Genomic DNA, 21,144 nt, shown 5'->3' with positions numbered 1-21,144 from the left:
GCGTAGTCCATTACTGTATTTATATTGTGTGTATTTGTCCGATTGTATCAGACCGGCAATGGATTAAGTACAAATTGCTTTAATTGTGTTACGTACGGAGGTCGCGTCACGCAGTGCGTGCTGATCGACTAAGGCCCAAGTATTTTGTAATTAATTATAATAGTACGTGAAGTATTTACATTTAAATATTTATAATCGACCTCAAATAGGTAATTTATAATTTTCTCTTTTGTACCTTATTAATAGGATAATATTATTCGTAGATAAATCGTACTGTAGATTGAAAGGCTTGACAGAAGTGTGTCATTCCATTCGATGGCTTTCAATGAGTGTCATAAAGGTCATATGTGGATGTCATAAGAGTAGTGTAGAGGTTTTGTACTTTAACTAACGGATAAAAGTTAAGAGATAAGTATTTGATTTCTCTACGAAAAATAAAAAAAATCATATATATAATATATATCTAGATTTAATGCGTAGCGCAATAATTATGTTATTATATTTGTAATGTGATAACATATAACATTCATAATTTGTCGAGACATGTTCAGAATGTTTCAGTTCATGTCTAGACGTTCCTAACTCTTCTTAATTTAGTCATAATTTGTTGTAATGTAGGACAAAGTTAGAGTTAGTTATTTCTATTTATGGTATGAAAGGTTTCTTTCTTCAAGGATTTTTCTAAAAACGTATTATTTCATTTAAATTATACCCTGCGCCTGGAATAAATAATTAGTATGTTTCCTTTACTTGTTTCTTTGCTAATAATTTTGGTAAGGCATGTAAAAGAAATTAATCTCTCAAAATGTTAGAAAAAGTAAAAGGCTACTTATTTATAATTTAATATAGTAATTAATATCAAAATTCGTACTAAAAGTCAAATCCATACATAACAAATTGGAATAAATGTTGACATGTTTAAAAACCATTAACCTTATCGAACATGGCCGCCTAATTTATTTCCCGCCATTTCGAGTTTCCCTCCAAAATATTTCAATTGTGAATCACGGAGGTGTGAAGCTCCTTTCATATTAAATAATTAATGAGCAGGAAAGCAACGGGAAGTGAACTGTTTGCATTATAAATTCAATATTTGCTTTCCGGAAGATTTCGCGAATATTACGTTTTGTATTTTGTAAATTAAATTAATTTCACTAAACAGATAGACTATTTACGTTTTAAATTATAATAATATGGTTGCCATGTACTTGAAATTGTCTATGACAGTGGATTTTCGAAAATATAGAGTAACTTTTTGATATGAGTTTATAAAAAATCACCATTCTTTTTGGACCGTTCCATAAAAAGCAAATATAGATCTTGCTATATTTAAAATTTTAAACATTAAAACTAACCACAATTTGTCTATTACTAGATTTATATCCATATGTAAATCGCTTATATATACAATTTTACGTTTAGACCAGTAATGCTTTCGAAAGTTCAAAACCCAGACTAAACTCCGACCTACCTCAAACGAGCTATGATTTATTGATCTGGCAATTTTTGCGTCATGCGTATTCCACGTTCAGAATTAGTTGACCCATACGTACAAAATGTACTACGACGACAATGAACAATTTGGTCTAATTTAATGTTTAATCTTTGAACGAATGTAACGCGAACGAACGAATGAAAACGCGAATTATATTTTAACTTCTTCTAAATAATATCATGGTGTACTTGACAAGACTAAGTAGTAACGTGATCATTCCTATTTTCTTGAAACTAATTAAGCTACGGTTATGCTTAAATAGTTTTAATATTGTTACTCCTATCTACTTTTGACGTTCAGTATATTACCAGCTGCCGGCCGCAACTCCGTCCGCACGGTATTAAAAAAAACTTTGTGAATAGTTGTTCTTCCAGACTGTGTTCTACTCTATGGTTTGTCCTCGGCGGTATTTCCAAACCGCTACAACTTAGGGTCCTTCAAGAAGTGAGCGTATCCATCTCAAAGGCCGGCAACTCATCTGCGGTTCCTCTGGTATTACTGATGTCCATAGGCGTCGATGAACACATCGGTTTACCGCTGCTCGTTTACGCACTTCTCTTATTAAAAAATCATCAAAATCCGTTGAACCGTTCTGGATATATCTTCAATCAGCCATCCATCCATCTAAACATTCGCATTTATAATATTATTAAGATTGTCCTCGATTGAAAAAGGCTTTATCTATCTATCTAAGATTGTCAAATTGGATGTCTTGTTTCCCTCATCAATTAGAAGTCATTATTTCCTGTTCAAATATTCATGTTAACTTGAACATCAATTCCACTTAAGCGACCTTTAATGATTACTAAGAATTAACTGAAGGTCGTCACCCCTTGACTAAGTATTCCACGTGGCTTCCAGTGACGTACTTTTCAGGCCATTTCAGTGGTGACTCACTTTCAAAACGGAATTCCCATAAACTACCGCGACTTTGTGGCGCCGTGTTGGAAATATCACCTTTATTGACTAATACTTAGTCATACATTCTTGGTAGCTGTCCAAATGGGCGTTAGGGGTGATTTTTGAGTGTTCACCGACTTCGATTCACGTTCATTCATAGAAATGCCGGTGAGTTAGTCAGTACATTGGCGTTGTTCTTGAATTTATCGATTTTTTTTATGTGTCGTTTTGTATTTTCTGGCTTCTTCGGTCTGGTTACGAAGACAATCGCTATGAGTAAGTATTATTTAATTTAATGTATTTTTTTTATTGCCAAGAGTCAAAAGCAACTGTAAACTATAATTTAGCGTTGATTCCTCACATTAAATCGACACTAAAGTGGCCCTTAGCGACTATTATATCAAACTCTGAATACTGACATACGTCGGTATTTCATTTGGTTTAGAATTTTAATATAAATAAAGAAATACATTGGTGATATCTCTTAACTTTCGATTTATGATTGAATTGGACAACACTTAATTTTTATAATATCATAACTTTGCCTATTGACTTAGACAATAGGTCACATACAGGAGCTAGCTAGTCTAGTCTAGAGTGGTGTGACGTAGCCACTTGGCAGCTGAGCGCCTCTCAAATTGTGCTTCGTCGCCAAATCCCTTGCCGCATTGATTATTACGCTAAAATCCAAAAAAATATCCAAGAGATGTATTTAATTGAAGCTGTTAAATAATTAAAAAAAAGTAATGTTGGTCGCGTGTATGTATGAATGTATTTGTTTGTTGTATGAGTATGTATGTATGTCCATGTCATTGTAACTGTATGTACGAGTAGTTTAGACTGATTTTGATGAGGGGTGTCATTCATATTCGTTCGATATTTTAAATGATTACTACTTTTATCTTACTAATATTATAAATACGAATGCTTAAATGTTTGCTTGAAAGTATATCCAGAATGGCTGCATACATCTCACTGAAATTTAGCATCTATATAGAACATAGTCTGGAAGAACACATAGGTTTTAAATTAATTTCTTATTTTTATACCGCGCGGACGTTGCTGGCGACTAGTAATAAAATATAGTGTTGAACTCTTTGGTTAACATTTTGTACGACAAATAAATGTCCTATTTCGCATTGTCTTAAAACATACAACTAAAATGTTACCAGAGTAGAAAATAATAAAAAGCTCATTAATTTAAAAATATTAATAACGTAGCTTTTTTGTAAAAAAAAAACTCATTGTGTTATTATAACTGTCAACATCTTGTTGTTATGCGTAATATTTTGAATATTAAAAACAACAAAAAAATTTACAATTGTTTCAAAATAATGCATACATCATAATTTTAGAGTTAATTTGATTATTTTTATAATTTTTTCATTTATAAAATAAATATGTTTAAAAGACTGAACTATATAGTAGAACATAATTGTTGAATAAAAACATACAAACTGTTACAAAGGGAACATCAAAAATTTGTTAGTTAATTTTCGTAGCACAATCAAAAAATGGATTGTAAAGTACAACGAAGTCTTATAGTAATCCATGATGTTATGAATACTTTCTCGAAAATTTTCATGGTAGTCCCCTGGTACTGTGGATCTAGAGATTTATGACACATATTGTTATCTCTGTTTTTTTTAAAGAAAATGTAAGGGATAGCATATGTCAATACAAATGTCATTGAATTTGAAAGCCAAAGTTAAAACATTCGACTGTTACTCGTAGTAATGGAAAATCGATAAAATAGCCTCAGTTGCCCATTATTACTTATTCATTCGTAAATCAGTCGACCACAAACACCGTCTTATCAAATATTAATATACTACCTTAGTTGATTGATAAGGGGCTTTGTAATCTGTTATGCTGACAGAAATTTATTTATCCTTATTTCCAAATGTTCAGTGTATCAACAGAAGTATTTTGGCGTGAATTACTTATTCTTGCGATTGAAACAGCTTCAGAAACATAGGCTTCAAAATTATAGTACAAGAGCCAAGACTCCCATATAATTGTAGAAATGAGTGTTACAATTTTTCGACATTATCAATTATAATTGGCGCGAATGACGTGCTTTCGTTACAAAGTCCAGTGTCAGAATGAATAGTGAGGGGACATTAACGTCGACATTTTAGTAAGGCTAGTGTTGAGTCAATACACTGCCTCATTTTCGGAATTTATTCTTAACACAATAAAGCAAAGTATTAACAATAATGATTGTTCTACATTATTTTAATTTTATTTCAATTTAACAGTGGTAGAGCCCGCTTTAACATCTTCGCAAGACTTGTCCCGGCTCGCTCGGTGAAATACCACGACCACACAGAAGACAGGCGTCAAGTGGAAGTAATTCCGCGTGCAGTCTGATGAGTGTGCGTCCCGGAGGCCTAATTTAGTCCTCTTTCCCTTCCCACCCATTTTCTTATAAGGAAAGGATGGGCATTGGAAGTGGACTTTCCGGATGAGAGGATGCATGGAAAGGGAAGATATTTTCTTTCTGTGCATTCTCTCCTCCGTCGATTAAAGGTAGGCAACGCATATGCAATTGCGTATGTCTATGGGCAACGGTCACTTCGCTATTTCAGCGATGTCAGGTGACCGCTCGCTCGTTTGCCACGTTATGATATAAAAACAAAAATCAAAATATTCATGTCCCATTTCTTTTCTTGTATGACAATAATAACCAATTCATAGTATGCATCGCTGGGTGCTTGTGCATGTATGTAGGACATTAGGGCGTTATGTCCGATGTGCGAGCGACCGTGCAGTAGAGTCGCCTTACCCAATGCGTTTGCGTCACTCTAGACTCGACAATACTATCGTTTAGAAAATAATTTGACATTAAATTGATTATAATTTTAATGATACATAATTATAATGTCATTAAAAATGACTAAACTCTTGTATCATGTTAGTCGGGTGTCGTTAGTCGCATTGAGTGAACGGAGTCCCGATGGGTCAATACTAACTAACTAGACTAAGTAAACACGAGTTTAGCCGTTTATGATTATTTTACATTCACAAAAAGATATGATTTACGACATTTAATTTAGTATAGTTCCTAGTTTATAATTTTTTGCAACTGTTTAATACCTCTTGAATTTATTTATTATTAAACAAAGTTCAAATTGAACTCTTCCATTTGAAATGCCACTAACCATGGGTTTCTTAGTCCTGGATGTTTAAAACATATCGTTATCTCTGTTTTGTCAAAGTTAATGACAGGGATGACGATATGTTTTGTGGATAGATTTTGGTCTCAGAAAACAACGTTATTTTGGTTCCCAGTGTACAAAATGTTTCTATATTTAACTTTAACAAACTTATTTGAATTTTAATTATAATTTTATAGAAAACTTTGATATATTGCAATCACTAGAAGTGCGATCACGCGTGCAGCCGTACCGACTTATACAATCACCAGGTTTTGTTGCTGATTCATTGTTTATAGCGAAATTATACAATTACGTAACTGTTTTAATCATAAATAATATTTTAAAAACATTGTTAAGTATAAAAAAAATATATCAGTAACGTATTAATGATTTATAGATATAAAAACAATTTTGGAAATTTTTAGGTTATAAAATATTTAATTTCACGATGGCAGCCATCTTTAAATTCATTGCCTTCGTAATTGTCCCACGTAACAATTCGCAAAGCTAGTTTAGGAAATCGTAACAATTTTTCACATCGTCTAGATAACAATGGTCGAATAAAATAAAAGAAAGTTTTATTTTAGGTCTAAATTAAATTAGTCCATTGTTACAATCTCGCAACACTAGATGTCAGTCGATGGCGAAACTTTTGCAAAGAAATTCCTGCTTTAGTGTCATTGCCCTTTTGACGTTTATTACTTTTGACCATTTTTGTAACTGTAATTTTTTCTTTTTTTTTACACAAAATTGTAAAGTTATTTTGCTTCAAATAAAAAAAAAACCTTATAACGCTTGCCATAAACAAAAATAATTTAAATCAATGATCTTCTTGACCTGTTACATTACGTTTAAATAGAGTCAACTCGTTTTTTATCAATTGACTTAGAATTAATGTTTTTAGGTATATTTCTAGATTTAAAAAAGTGGCATTTAAAAATATGTTAAATAATTTCATTTAATTAAATTAGAATTATAACAAAAAATGCCAAATTTATTACAAAACGGGCTTTTTAATACCATGACTATGCAAGTAATTTACTCTCTGCATTACTTTTCGAATGTTACATACGATAACTTTCTCTATCATTTTGAATTAATTGAGACAAGAAACTGTAACATCACGATGATTTTATGAAAAATTTAACTGCTATTAACTTCATTTGTAATTATAAACGAGATATCAGACTTACTTTCATAAGAACGACCATTTTTTTAAGAATAGCGTTAAAACATACATAATTAAGTACTTCGTCCTCACGGAATTAACATAAATGTAGTAATATATAGCCTACGTCACCCGGGGATAGTAAAGAATTTTTCAAATCGGTTCAGTAGTTTCGTACTCTATTTAATGCAAACAAACAAACAAAACTTTTCTTTTTCATACTTGTACAGATATTACCAGCCAGTAGTAATGTAAAAAAAATAGTAAAAAAGATAAGAAAATAAAAAAGAAAAAAAGAAATGTGTAATAAAAATTTAAAGAGAATTTTATGCAAAACTAATTCTAACATAACCTCAAATCCAATAAAAAATTGTTTATTACCGTAAATAGAAAAAAAAAGATTATTCTCGAACTAAATTCTGAAAAGAAATACAGATATAAAAAGAAAGAATATATAGTTTAATACGATACGATAGTTTAATAAAAGACATCAGGATTAAAAAATGGCGTATGCAATTTTCCTATATAATTTGCCGTAGAGTCGATGCGATCCTACGAAGTTCCCTCCCCCTTATAACATCCCTCCTTTTATAGCCCTCCCCCCAAGCCCCCGATAGAGTCAGTCTGTGTACGAACGCGGTAGAGAACGAATGAATCGTCTAGAGCGGCCGCGGTTTAAACACATAAAAAGACTCGAAGTGTTGTTCTGACCTTAGTGTGATTATATTTTTCATCTGTGTTTTTTTTGGGATGTCTGGATTATTGTAAGGTAAAAAAAACCGGTGTTTCGAAAACGTTTTTTTTTATTTTTTAAAATTAGAATAAATTGCCATGAATATAAATTTTATTTAAAATTATTTTTAAACAACTAAATAATTATACAATTTTATTTCGTATTTAATGCAAATAAAATAAAAAGTATTGTATAATAATTAAATTATTTCTTTGAAATCAGTTTTATTAGTAACATATTTTATTTTTATTTTTAATTATGAATAATTAAATTAAAAATTATTTATTATTTAATCTAATTAAATTATTACCACATTCTTTTATTATTTGAAAAATAATTTTATTTAAATACCTTAATTTCCATTGTACGCAGGATTTACTAAATTACAATATACAATTTGTTTTTAATTTTATGATAGCAAAAAAAAATTCAGAGTTAAGCCACAAATTAAATGGGTTAATCTGGGCTGTAGAGAGATTAAAAGGGATTTACCTTTGTGTTGCAGACAAACTTCTACGTCAGTATTTGCTATTATGTAACAGTGTGTTTCCACTATTACTCAAAACAGATCAACATCTCTTTCTTACTCTTGGAAAATAGAGAGATAACAAATATGTTTTTAAAATATCGCAAAAAACCAACACTAACTTGGATGAAAAAAAAATGTGAAACATACGATAATTCTGTGGAGGTTTTTAGTGTTTGATTAAAATAAAAAAAAATATATGGAGGATAAAATGCAAATTTTTTTTAAATTTTATATATTAAATTGGCCTTAGTCTAATAATGTTTATGTAGCGTAATTTAAAACCTTAAAAAGTAAAATAAAAAAGACGCATTAATAACTTCCTTCTTTTTGAAGTCGGCTAAAAACAATAATATAAAATAACTAAACAAAGTTAGCAACATTGAATTTAATAATTCTAATAGAAATGTTGAAGATAATGTTACGTTGACATAAAGTAAACTAACATAACTCAAGAATCAAAGATACACGTATTACAAAATCAATAACGTAAATGTTAATTATAAAATGATTAACATAAACCTACGGCCTGCGTTGTAACATTATTCTATTTCTGTGCATCTTCTCCGCCATCGATTAAAGGTAGCCAACGTATTTGCAATTGCATATGTCTATGGGCAACGGTCACTTCGCTATTTCAGCGATTTCAAATGGCCGCGCGCTCATTTGCCAAATTATGTTATAAAAAAAAATATTTTCATTACGTCCGTTTTAAAAAATAATATAGTAAAATAAATGTTTAAATGTTTTTATCACAAATAATGAAAATTGTAGCATAATATCGTCTGTTTGGAATAACCTTCTCTGACTCATGTTATAATTGTGATCCGTCACGGGTGAAAGATTTTTATTTATAGAACGCGTCGCCATGTTTGTTTTTTTATATTGTTTTTTTATTTAGTATATGGCTGCATTTGTTGCCGATTAAAAACAATACAAGTGATAAGGTTTATTTTAAAAGCATCTTTCTAATAGTCGTCTTAATAATAAGTATATTATTAGGTTTAATAATTATTTGAACATCTAAACATATTTAGGATTCAACCCGAAATATTTTGTCATACAAACAACTCGATTAGTGTTATAAAAATAATTTAAACAAGGCAAAGGTCAAACAATACGGCTTATCACGACAAATCAAAGTACACAAGGGAAAAGGAAAATGGATTGGGAGCTTAATAAAAATAGCGCGTAGTAGTCTATGATGGATTGTAGTCGCGTGCGGGACCCATTCCTAATGAACTGGAATGGATTTTACTAATAGGGTTACGTGGAAATAATAAATATTACGTAATTCAGTGATGTGTTAAATAGATTCTTTGATTAACAAATCGATTAAATACTTTTTGATAGAATATATGATTTTGTATTTTTACTATTAAATAGAATGAGTAATGAATAATTTTTTAATTCGATTTTACGATTTAAAAACTTTTTTTTAATTTTGTTATTTCATTCTGTGTTTAAATGACCATTGTTTTTAATAAAAAAAATACTGGCCAGTACTAATTTCTTTAATTTTAACTACATACTAGAAAAGATAGATTATGTTTTTAAAACTCAAATATCGGTGTTACAGGATCAATAAAAATGTGCCAGTTACATGCGTATAAAGTTGGAATCATGCCAAGTTTTTTGATCCTAATAAAACGTATAAATGTAAAAACTGTTTAGTTAAACGGAGCGAATAATCTTCGTTTCGTTGACTACGTTTAATAGACGATACAGACTATAATACTAAAGACACAGATTAGCTACTGATTTCTTTTGTTCCGTAAGTCAAAGATTAAAAACTTATTATATAAATGCGAACGTTTAGATGGATGTTTGTGAGAAGTTATCTCCAGAATGGCTGCATGAATCTAGCTCAAATTTGGCATAGATGTAGAACATAGTCTGGAAGAACACATAGGCTAATAACCTTTTTAGTAATACCGCGCGGGTAAAGTCGCGGGCGAAGGCTAGTGGTTAACACTCATCCATTCTGGAATTTGCGTTATGTTTGAATTTACATAAATATATGCTTTTTTCTTTTATTATGCTTGATTTCGAATAGATAAAGCAATGGGGTTACCATAATCTGCTTTATTTTCTCAAATTAGGGCGAATAGTTCACGTCGTGTAAACCATTCTTGTACAAATTCAGGGCGTACAATATGTCGGGGGCAATGACCTCCATACAATAACACAATCGGCCCAGCTTGCCGCTTCTATGGCTTCTTACAAATTGCCTCAAATAGATTTTCAGTATAGTATTTTTAATGCAAAAACATTTATTAACGCAAGTAACTAAGAAATAGACTTGAATTAAAACTTAACTTACATATTTGTGGATTAAAAAAAGAAAAAAATCGAAAGACATTCGAAAAATTAAAAAAAAACTATTATTAACTCCAATTACTTCACGCACGATTTTTATAGTCACAATATGGTTTAAATTGGAATAATGCAATAGTATTATATATAATCTATCAGAATTATAAATAGTCGTAATATAACCTTTTTATAATTGCTAATACAAAGAAATATCACAATGGTCCGCTCTTTTGCAATAATTGTAAATGTCAATGTGTGATCTTGATGAATTTAATTGACAAGATTTACACATATTAATGATTAAAATCTAGATGACCGGTATTTTTTGTTAAATTGTGTTTTTTGGAAATTATATTTAAGTACGAATTACTAATAAAATGATGAAATATGAATAATATTTTTCGATCTTACCGATAGAAAAAGTTAAGTTTATGTTTAAGTTGATTATCGATAAAACACGAATAATATGACATTTTCTACAAATTATTCCTAGCTTGATCGATTTATCGCCCCCGAAAACCCCTATATACTAAATTTTATGAAAATCGTTGGAGCCCATTCCGAGATTTTAATTATATATATACAAGAATTGCTCATTTAAAGATATAAGATTTATGTCTAAAATAAAATTAAAATGTATGACAAAGTTATGAATGTCTAAAACAATTTTTTTTTTGAAAAATATTAGCAGATTTTTTTGTAAATTTACTAATATTTCTTTTACTATTCCAACTATGCTCTAGGCTTGTGCTAGGATTTATGTCAATAGTCGAATGGTGGTATTCGAACCCCCTACCTCGTGTTTGGAAATTCATACTCTTAACCATTAGGCTATTGACGCTTTAATTATTATTGAAAATTACTTTAATTATTGTGAAAAGTAAGATTTTTTTTAACAAATATCTTGGGTGAAAATTTCGTATCTATAGACGGTCTTGTCCTTATTTTAAAATGCCCATTAAAATGTAGATATCAATAACCCCGATTTATCAACAACGAAACAAGCGCATAAAATTAACAAAAAATTATACATTTTTTTATATTTTTTTTTCACACTGAGATTTTTTTTATTTCAAAGCTATAAGCACAATGTGTTCATGCACATTGTTTTTTTAAAATGAATTGTAAAGCAGACAAAATTAAGGACCTCGTATTTATAATAATTTAAAGGTTATCAAGAATTTTATAACATCCCAGTATTGCAAGTTAACGTACAATGTTCAATAAGTTACGTGCAAAGGAAACGCTTGTTACCCGCTCGTTACCTCATACTGAAGGCAACAGATAATTAAATTGTTAATTAAAAAACTTCTATCATAAATAGAATATTTAATGTAGATAAAATATAATTTGTATTTAAAAAACGAAAACAAAAAGCTAATTGAAATCATGCAAAAATAGGCAAAAAAAAACTACGATTTTTTTTTCAATTTTTTTTGGATAGTGTTTTGATAACTTTCTATATATAAAATTTTAGTATCACATTATTACTTACCATACTCATCCGAAACGGATTGACCGATTTTTTTGAAATTTTATTCATAGGTCATAGGTCATATATACATTCAGTAGGTTAGAGAATCGGCGAGAATGAGAGGCGGTTTAACCTAAAGGAGCTGGACGCAAAGGACATAGCTGGGCGTTTGGGGGTGGCGGTTGTGGTCAGAACGGAGATCCCGTCCCCCCTCGTTAGCGCCGGTGGCAACCGCCGTGGGGTTTTAGTCGGTGCATGCCCGACATAACCACCTTTGTTCTCGCAAGGATGGTATGCGTAATTTGCCAACGTTAAAAAAACTTTGGGAATCGGCTACTATCTGTTTTTTAATCCGGCGCATACGGTGTCGCAGGCGATAGCTAGTTTTTAGTTTAAAAACATTAAAGTTGTATTTTATTGTAATTATAATTTAATCATAGTAGTGTAGAATATAATAAGTTTTTAATTATACCAACTCATGAACGAATGTGACGCGAGCCTCTCGGAAATTCTTTCTTTATGACTTCTTTTTAATTACATTGAAATGTCGCACGCGTTGTAATTTTATTTTATAAAGTTTATACACTGAGTTAATTTTGAAAATTATTTTGTTCCAATTTAAAGTTTACGTTTTATAAAACGGCTTAATGAATTATTTGGATTTCTAAGCGTGCCTTTTATTCTTTTTCACTAACTTAAATTGACTTTATCTATACTTATATTATAAAGCGGAAGAGTTTGTTTAAATCTAATCTCAGGAACTACTGGTCCGATTTGAAAAATTCTTCTTTTGTTGGATAGTCCATTTATAGAGGATGGCTTTAGGCTATATAATATTACGCTGCGACTGATAGTTTTTTTTTTTTATTTCAAGCGGAAGGAGTCGTGGGCGACAGATAGTATACATTTTTATGTAACTATTTTCTCGTTAATTTTCTTAAAGACTGTTTTGCGTCATTAAGATATGAATAATTTTATATTAAAATTAACAATATCAACATAAATGTTTGAAGTAATGATTTTCGCTTTCTTTTTTGTTTTTATTTTCTTTCCTATTATAGTATTATATTTTTATTTATATTTTTATAATAATAAAACCTCTAAGCAATATGTTTATACTTTTTAAGCGATTCCTAGAGCTGTGAACATTTTTCAAGTGCACTTAAAGTTTGTAAAAGTGCTATATTATTGGTGTGCTAAGTGAAATGTGATAGAAAGTGACTTTGCACAACACTATGCTGTCTGTCTGTTAGTCCATCCGGATAACAACATGGGACTTCACAAACGAGAAAGTAAGTAACATATACATATCTGATTTTGTTGACGTTAGTTTTTTAATGTTACTTTTTAGGTTATTTAAAAGATTTTAAAAATTTCAAAGCAATTATTATACGATATCCCTTTTATTTTTTAAATTTCCAAACCATAAAAGGGTCAATGTCATGAAATCTTACTTCGTCTACGTCTGGATGGATGTTGCTTTGAAGGTATATACGAAACAGCTTAACGGATTTTGATGAAATTTGGCACACACATATAACATACTCTGGAAGAACACATAGGCTACTAAAGTTTGTTTTTTAACAGTGGTAGAGCCCGCTTTAACATCTTCGCACGAATTGGCCCGGCTCGCCCGGGGAAATAGCACGACCACACAGAAGACAGGCGTCAAGTGGAAGCAATTCCGCGTTTCGTCTGATGAGCGTGTGTCCCGGCGGCCTTTAGTCCTCTTTTCCATCCCACCCTTTTTCTTATAAGGAAAGGATGGGAAGTGGAAGTGGACTTTCCCGATGAGAGGGTGCATGGGAAGGGCAAATATTTTATTTCTGTGCATCCTCCCTTCCATCTATAAAGGTAGGCAACGCGTATGCAATTACGTATGTCTATGGGCAACGGTCACTTCGCTATTTCAGCGATTTCAGGTGGTCGCTCGCTCGTTTGCCACCTTATGATATAAAAAAAAAAACTACGCTATCGGAGTCGCGAGCGACAGCTAGTCATACCAATCAACTTTTGAATAATAAAAGTGGATAAAACGTTTATTTCAAACAATGACAATGTAAAACGGACTAATGATTCAAAATAGCCCGTAATGATAGATTTTTATGAATTATAAATAACGGTTGGACGTAGATTATTAAATAATACAAGTACTATAAAACAATCATAATCTTACTAATATTATAAATGTGAATGTTTAGATGTATGCATGGATGTTTCTTAGAATATATCTCCAGATCTGCTAAATAGACCTTGATGAAATTTGTCATAGATGTAGAACATAGTCCGGAAGAACATATAGGCTACTTATTAAGTTTTTTTTTAATTCCGCGCAGACGCAGTAACGGGCAACAACTAGTTACATTATATTTATACGTACGTCAGTAAAAACCTACGTTTAAGTGGTACAATAGAATCTGAATGCAGACGGAATAACGAGAAACAAACAGTAACTTGCACTTTCAACATAGTTTCCTTTATGTCTTTGTGTTGCACAAGTACATAACATAGTCTTAACACGTCTTTGTACACTTATGTACTTACAATCAAGTTACACATGGCGATAACTTAAAAGCGCAGTGAGCAATAACTTAAATATATTACTTTACTTAATAACTTAGTGCTCAAATGATTTTTAATTATTAATAAATTTTATAACTATGTGACTTCGTCTGCAAAGAATTAAAATTTACTAAGTTAGTAGCGTAAGCGCTATTATTATTCGCGCTATCAGTAATTTATAGCTGTTCCAAATTTCATCCAAATCTATCTTACTAATATTATAAATGCGAATGTTTAGATGGACGGATTGTTTGTTTGGAGGTACTCTAGAACGGTTGAACGGATCGCGATGAAATTTAGCATACTTATAGAACAAAGTCTGGATGAACACATAGGCTACTAATTTTTTTAATTCCCCGCGGACGGAGCCGCAGGCGACAGGTAGTATGAAGAAATGGTCACTGGATTTCCGCAAAATATCGAAGTAAGATTTGCCCATAGATATATGCAAAGTTGCAGACGCGTTGCCTAACCATAATTAATCGAGGTGAAGACATACAAAAAGAAAACATTTTCAACCGAAAGAACCACAATATTAGTAAGAGATTATTTTTATTAAGTATCGTGGTACCTTTATGACATAATATCTATGTAACAATGATCGATGGAGACGAGCGAAGCCGGGGGCGTAGCTAGTATTGTACGTGCCGCGACTAGAGAGCTCCGGCGGACAGAAGGTCGCGAGAAAATCAATAGCCGCGCCACCAGGGCTGCATCAATACATTTTTTAAAAATAACATATTTGCTTGACTACAATAAAAGACAACCCTATTTATCAAACCTATACTATACTATACTAGTCTATATATCTTTTCGTACTTGTTTATATTAGCTATGTCTTGTAGAAGTAATCGCCAGTCCTATTTGCTATCCAAGAAAAACATGCCATTAGCTCCCTGAAAGGGGCGCTAATGACATAATGTCATGAATCAAAATATAAGTAATTTTGACATTTTGTCATGTATAAGTAAGCTATATTTTACATCTAATATAAAAAATAAGATAATCATAGTGTGTAGTAGCCCTATCATCAAGTGGTATGTACAGATAAATCGACTTACAGTTCGCGAAGCCCCTTATTAGGTTTCCCCAAACTACATCACTTAGGAATTCCCTCAAAGAATCCATTTAAAGTTTTTACGCGTGTAACTTATACATACGAACGCGCAATATTATGAACACGCTAACCATGATCTTTACTTCTCTTTCAAACGTTTTTATCAGTCATGGACGTTGCTAAGGGGGAGCAGGGGGACAGCAGCCCCGATCTAGAGAATTAAAAAATGTAAAATAGATGCGTAAAATACTTCGAAGTACATACTAATGTGCTTACAATAACCCACATATATTATTACAAATCTCAAAAACGACGTCAGTTTTTCAGAAACATTCTTTTCTTCCAACCCATCCCCTTGATTATCGCCTAGCCCCCCCCCCACTCCACCTTGATCATCAGCTGACGATGTCTATATTTTCTTTAATATTTCATACAAATCTAACACACAATCCATCGATACTTTGTAAAAATGGGCTCCTATGTGTAAAGATGTAACTCAGAAAATGAGATTTTTCACGTATAATTTTAGTGTATGGTATTCATGAAAAATTGAAATATTAAATTAAAATTGAAATATAAATATACTTTATTGGAACATATTAAATAGAAAATCTTATGATTTAAATAGTATATATAAATTTTGTTTTCAGGTAAATAAAAATATTGTTTAAGAGAGTTCGGAAAGGACACAAAGTAATTATGTTCAAAAACCTAGTTCTGACCTTTTGGTATTGGTGTCCTCGTATGTTATTGTGCTTTTTGAAAACCCTATACAAATAAAATACACGTATTTAAGCGACCACAAAACATTTCCTGACTAGAAGTGGCCTTTAACGTTAACAACGACTTAACTTTGCACATTCTAGAGATTAGTGTGCTTGGGGCGATGTGCCCGCTCTACAACTTTTAAAGGTTATTTGCATAATTGTCGTATACGGCTTCAATTATTTTTATAGCTCGGTATTTCGCATGTTTAATGAGTATGGCTTATCGATGAGGGTTTTTTGTTCTTAAAGAGCTGTAACTGTTACTGGCAGGTAGCAAAAAAAGTTTTGTTCTTGACATATTGCATAACGGTCAAATATGTCTTGTCTTGTTATACAATCTTCATCACAGTTTGATTCACTGGGGTGTAAATTCAACATCTGAATTGTTGCTTAAAGATTTTGTATCCGAAAAGCATATTTGTAGACATGTGAATGAAATGTAGAGCATCGGTGGATCAAGCACTTGACTTGCAATCTGTAGGTCCTAGGTTCGAATCCATGTACCAATGTGTTTTTCGATTTCCGATTTACATATGTACATTTATCCGACATTCTTACTGTGAAGGAAAACATCGTGATGCAACCTGCACATATATGCAAGGAAATTCAAAGATATGTGTGAAGTCAACCAACCCGCACTTATCCAGCGTGGTTGACTATGACCTAATCATCCTTAACTTAGGGTAGGCTCCGAGCCTCTCGGTGGGGACGTATAGTGAGCTGATGATGATGAATGTAAGATTCCATAATCAATTATTTTTATTATATTTCAATACAGAAAATGCATTATACACAATACACATTTAAATGTCAATAACAACAGTAATAATCCATGACATGCAATAATTTCAGGTTCATAGTGCACGGTCAACATTTCATACGTATGTATGAAAATTCATACATCATATATCGCGTTTGAAACGCTAGAAGTTTTGCATGTCCACTTTATATTATTTACATAATAACTCAACATTTTGCAATATACGCAAGGTCGACTAATATATCATAATATTATTTAAAAACTATCACTTCTCGGGTATGCTTCTATTTTAAATTAACTATAACATTTAAACATCAACATTTCATACTTATATTTTGTGTAACTAATTGTAATCGTAAAATCCTTGACTCTCATTGGACCGCAACTAATTTCTTTTTTTTTCGGTTTAGCACAAAGCAACTGCGTAGTGTCAACGATTTTTTTACATTTAATTTAAACAAAATTATAACCAGCCAGCGTGAAGTAAACAAGGCCAAATATAAACCTCGTTTGTTATTTTTTTAATCTATGGTAAATTATAAACATAGAGTAGTCTAGACAGACGTTACTCGTGGGACGCAATTTTGTTCTATAGAGGATAGTATTGCTTAAAAACTTAAGATATCATATACCATTGTGACCCCGTGCTGACTAAACGAGTAAACCGATTTAGACAAGTTAGGAGGTGTCATTTGTTAATGTAGTAAAATTCAATTCTATTTTCTTACTACTTATTGACCATATAATGTTAGTATACATAATAACGGTCGGTAAATGCGGCAATCCATTTGCTACCTTTCTAATATTGCTCCTTAAATGTTATGACCAATACGTGTCCTTTTTTGTTTGCCAATGTAATTTTCGCTTGTGTCAGTAGTTTTTTAGTAAATACTATTATATATCGGAAAGTAAATAAACGCATATTAACATTCTATAAGCGGGTTTTAGATGTTACAAATAAATTATAAGTAGAGTCATCATTTAAGCATACATTTATATTGCATTTTAGTTTTAAAAAACCTAACATTGCACGCGTTAAAAGTAACAGTATAAATGAACATGTTAAATATTTATAAAAATCACAATCGACAGCCCTAAGCCCCTCGTCCATACAAGAAACATCGTCGTTACACCGCGGACATAACCGTTAGGGGGCTAGGGTTGCCAGCAGCGTTACAGATTGCGCGACAACTTTGTGTGGTTTGTGTTCTCGGCACAATTTATCACATTTTATGACCTTTTAAACCGAACGTGTTACTTTTAAGATCGCTAACGTAAAAGAATATAAAACACATTGTACGAAAGTTATTTGTAGATTTTTACAATAAAAATAAAACATCAGTCGCAAGGAATTAAATAATTGAATTGAAAATTATTTCTAACAAGAATCGATGAAGAAAATAAAAATCTAAATTACTGTAAACACAGTAATATTCTACTTAAATACAACGTCCAAATGAACTAGAACAAATGAACGTCATGTCATATTCATTTGTTTTAGTTAATTTCAATTATTTTATTATAATAATGAGATAGTGTGATGTGATACCGTATAATAAAAGTGGCAATGTTATGTAAGAAAATATTCAATATTTTGGAATATATGTACTTTTTTTTTAAATAAACTATGTAGGTTGTTTCGGCTTTGGAACGAAATCTCTTCGTTTAAGACATTAACACGGTATAACACTAACATTTTAAGAGGTACAGTAAACATTGAACATGCTCGTATGTTGGGTTATAAAATAAATAAACGTGCAGTGTTCACAATCTAGCCGCATTCTCGGCAACCCGAGTCCCTAACGGCTTTAAGCTTACGTTTATGTCCAGCAAATAAAGTAACAACAATGTAACAAGATATTTAGTACAGTGTTACTGCTGAAAAGTCTTTTAACCTCTCACTTGAAGTTTTCAAATGTCTCAATATACATTGAGAAATTGTAAGTTCTTCATAACTAAATCGCGGGTGCGGCCACCAGCGCTATCTGCGAAATTTCAAACATATGATGTATTCACAACTAAATAGCGACTGAACTTGTGATTTACACGCATTTTCTAGTAGGTTTCCTAGGCCTGAACCGTTCGATCTTGCCTCCATTCTTGAGTTTGATATGAACAAGCAATCAAGGCAATTTGTGTGTATATTTTTTGTGTGCACAATTATACCGGCGTATGTTTTCACGCGTGAAGAAATCAGTTGTCTTATTACCAAATATTACAAAAGCTATTTGACACACGTACATATTTGAGTGTATTTAATTTACACCTTATAAACTTATTCGATTTTAACAAACTATATCGTAGTCAACGTATACAAAGGTATTTGTTGGTAATACATGCAGATGAGAAATGTGTACGGCTTCCGTGTCGGCTTACGAGGCCCGACAAGTGCAGACGTCTGGCGACATAGCTTCCGATCCGACGGTTGCCAACCTCTGTCTACGTATATATAATCACCCTCTTTGAACACGTGTTAAGACGCGTGATACAACTTACCTAGACCGACATAGAAATATAAAAAAGACATTAAAACATAATATTTAAAAAAAGAATCAATGTTTGCAATAATTGCATTTCGAATGTAGAACACTACCATACCATTAGCGGACACTAAAATGTACCTCCTAAAAAATTGCAGTTTTTGACTTGCACATATTTACGTAGGAACCGCGTCGTGCATCGAATAAACATCCCGTTTCATTCTTATAACAACTTTGTTGCTGTATGGATGGAATTTACTTCATTACATTGTTTTAAAATATAATTTTCTTTTGTTGCAGAGAATGGTCTACTCTCCTACGAGAATCCTAACTACCATTTGGACCCCTCGCGCCTCGACAGCGCCATCTATAGCGACCTTTACGACATGCATGACGACAAGAGCATGGCTGACGTCTACGATAACTATCTTGATAACAGAAGGTAAGCCTTGAGTAGTACAAAATATAACAATAGATGGCGTGCTACCATTGTTTCACTACAACGGTCAACTGCTATTTTAATCAGCAATTTATAATTAGTTGAACAAGACGAGTACAGTCCGACAAAGATCTTGTGACACTTCTTACCGTGGACTTCTGGGAACAAAATTCCCGTTTAAAATATATTTTTATCTCTGTTTTCTCAAACACAATGTTGAAAAGACGGATAATGAAATGTTTTATACAGAGATTTCGGTCTCGGATCCACGGTTAGACATTCACGTGGCGGACAACAATTATTTTATATTTATTTACACCCACTACGTCGGATAAGTTAGTCGCTATTGCCACTGGCTGAAATAAAGCAGCGTTGTGCAGCTAGCCGCTTATTGGAAAAAGGGTTTTAAGTCGGACTGCGGATGTTGTTCTACATATGTCGCGCAGTCAATCAATCCACGGATACAGTTCAATTCGAAATGGATTTCCGATTCGCTTCCATTCCGATTGCTTGTCTGATGAACGCGCAATATGTCGTCCTAGACATAGATTAGTAATACATGTTAGAGATTGTAACTCTTAATTAACTTTTATAGCAAACTAGCTATCGCCCTCGACTCTGTCCGCGTGGATATATAAAAAACTTAATATATAGATAAAAACCAGCTCTTCAAGGCATAAATTCGAAAAAAAGGAATAAATAGTATCATATGTTCGTCTCCTGGCTCTAAGCTACCTACTCAACAATTTTCAGCCATAACAGTAAAGCCGTTCTTGAGTTATAAATAGTGTAACTAACACGACTTTCTTTTATATATATAGACTAGCGGACCCGACAGACGTTGTCCTGTCTACACGTAAAATTGTGAATCTAAACCATTCCCAGATCCCCTTGAACACACACAAAAAAATTCATCAAAATCGGTCCAGTCGTTTGAGAGAAGTTCAGTGACATACACACTCACAGAAGAATTATATATATAAAGATACATGCCAAGTAATATCAGTTCCGCCACAACAACCAAATACTCACAAAAATCACGTACAAAATAAGATTAAATATTACTTAATTTATAATTAAAGAATAACTTGGTTAATAAGCAATATTTTTTTGTCTCTTATAAAATTAATTTATATTTCATGAATATTTTAAACCATATTTTAAAAGCAATAAGAAACACTAAATTAGCATAATCTGCAGTTCAGAGTAACCTCAAAAAGGTAACAAAAAACCTATTTCCTAGATGAGACAAAAAGGTTAAAACGTAAATTTGTAGTTCTTTAATGCACTAATGTCTGGATTAACT

At 32.0% G+C, this 21,144-nt stretch overlaps 1 protein-coding gene across 5 annotated transcripts in view; it reads left to right on the top strand.

The window, feature by feature from the left end:
- Nucleotides 1-21,144, top strand: part of LOC106120850 (uncharacterized) — a 46,103-nt gene that overhangs the window by 12,016 nt on the left and 12,943 nt on the right. For 2 of the 5 annotated variants that reach the window (XM_013316312.1, XM_013316313.1), the window contains exon 3: nucleotides 19,700-19,841. In XM_013316312.1, coding sequence (XP_013171766.1) covers nucleotides 19,700-19,841 — 142 coding nt within the window. Of the gene's footprint in view, nucleotides 1-7,361; nucleotides 7,494-12,900; nucleotides 13,066-19,699; nucleotides 19,842-21,144 lie in introns of those variants that run through there. The other 3 variants (XM_013316315.1, XM_013316314.1, XM_013316316.1) reach the window with 3 other exon arrangements.

Source organism: Papilio xuthus, unplaced genomic scaffold (assembly GCF_000836235.2).
Source record: "Papilio xuthus unplaced genomic scaffold, Pxut_1.1 DF826949.1, whole genome shotgun sequence".
Classification (NCBI taxonomy): domain Eukaryota; kingdom Metazoa; phylum Arthropoda; class Insecta; order Lepidoptera; family Papilionidae; genus Papilio; species Papilio xuthus.
The sequence above is the reverse complement of the archived record's forward strand: the minus strand, read 5'-3'. Positions and strand labels throughout refer to the sequence as shown.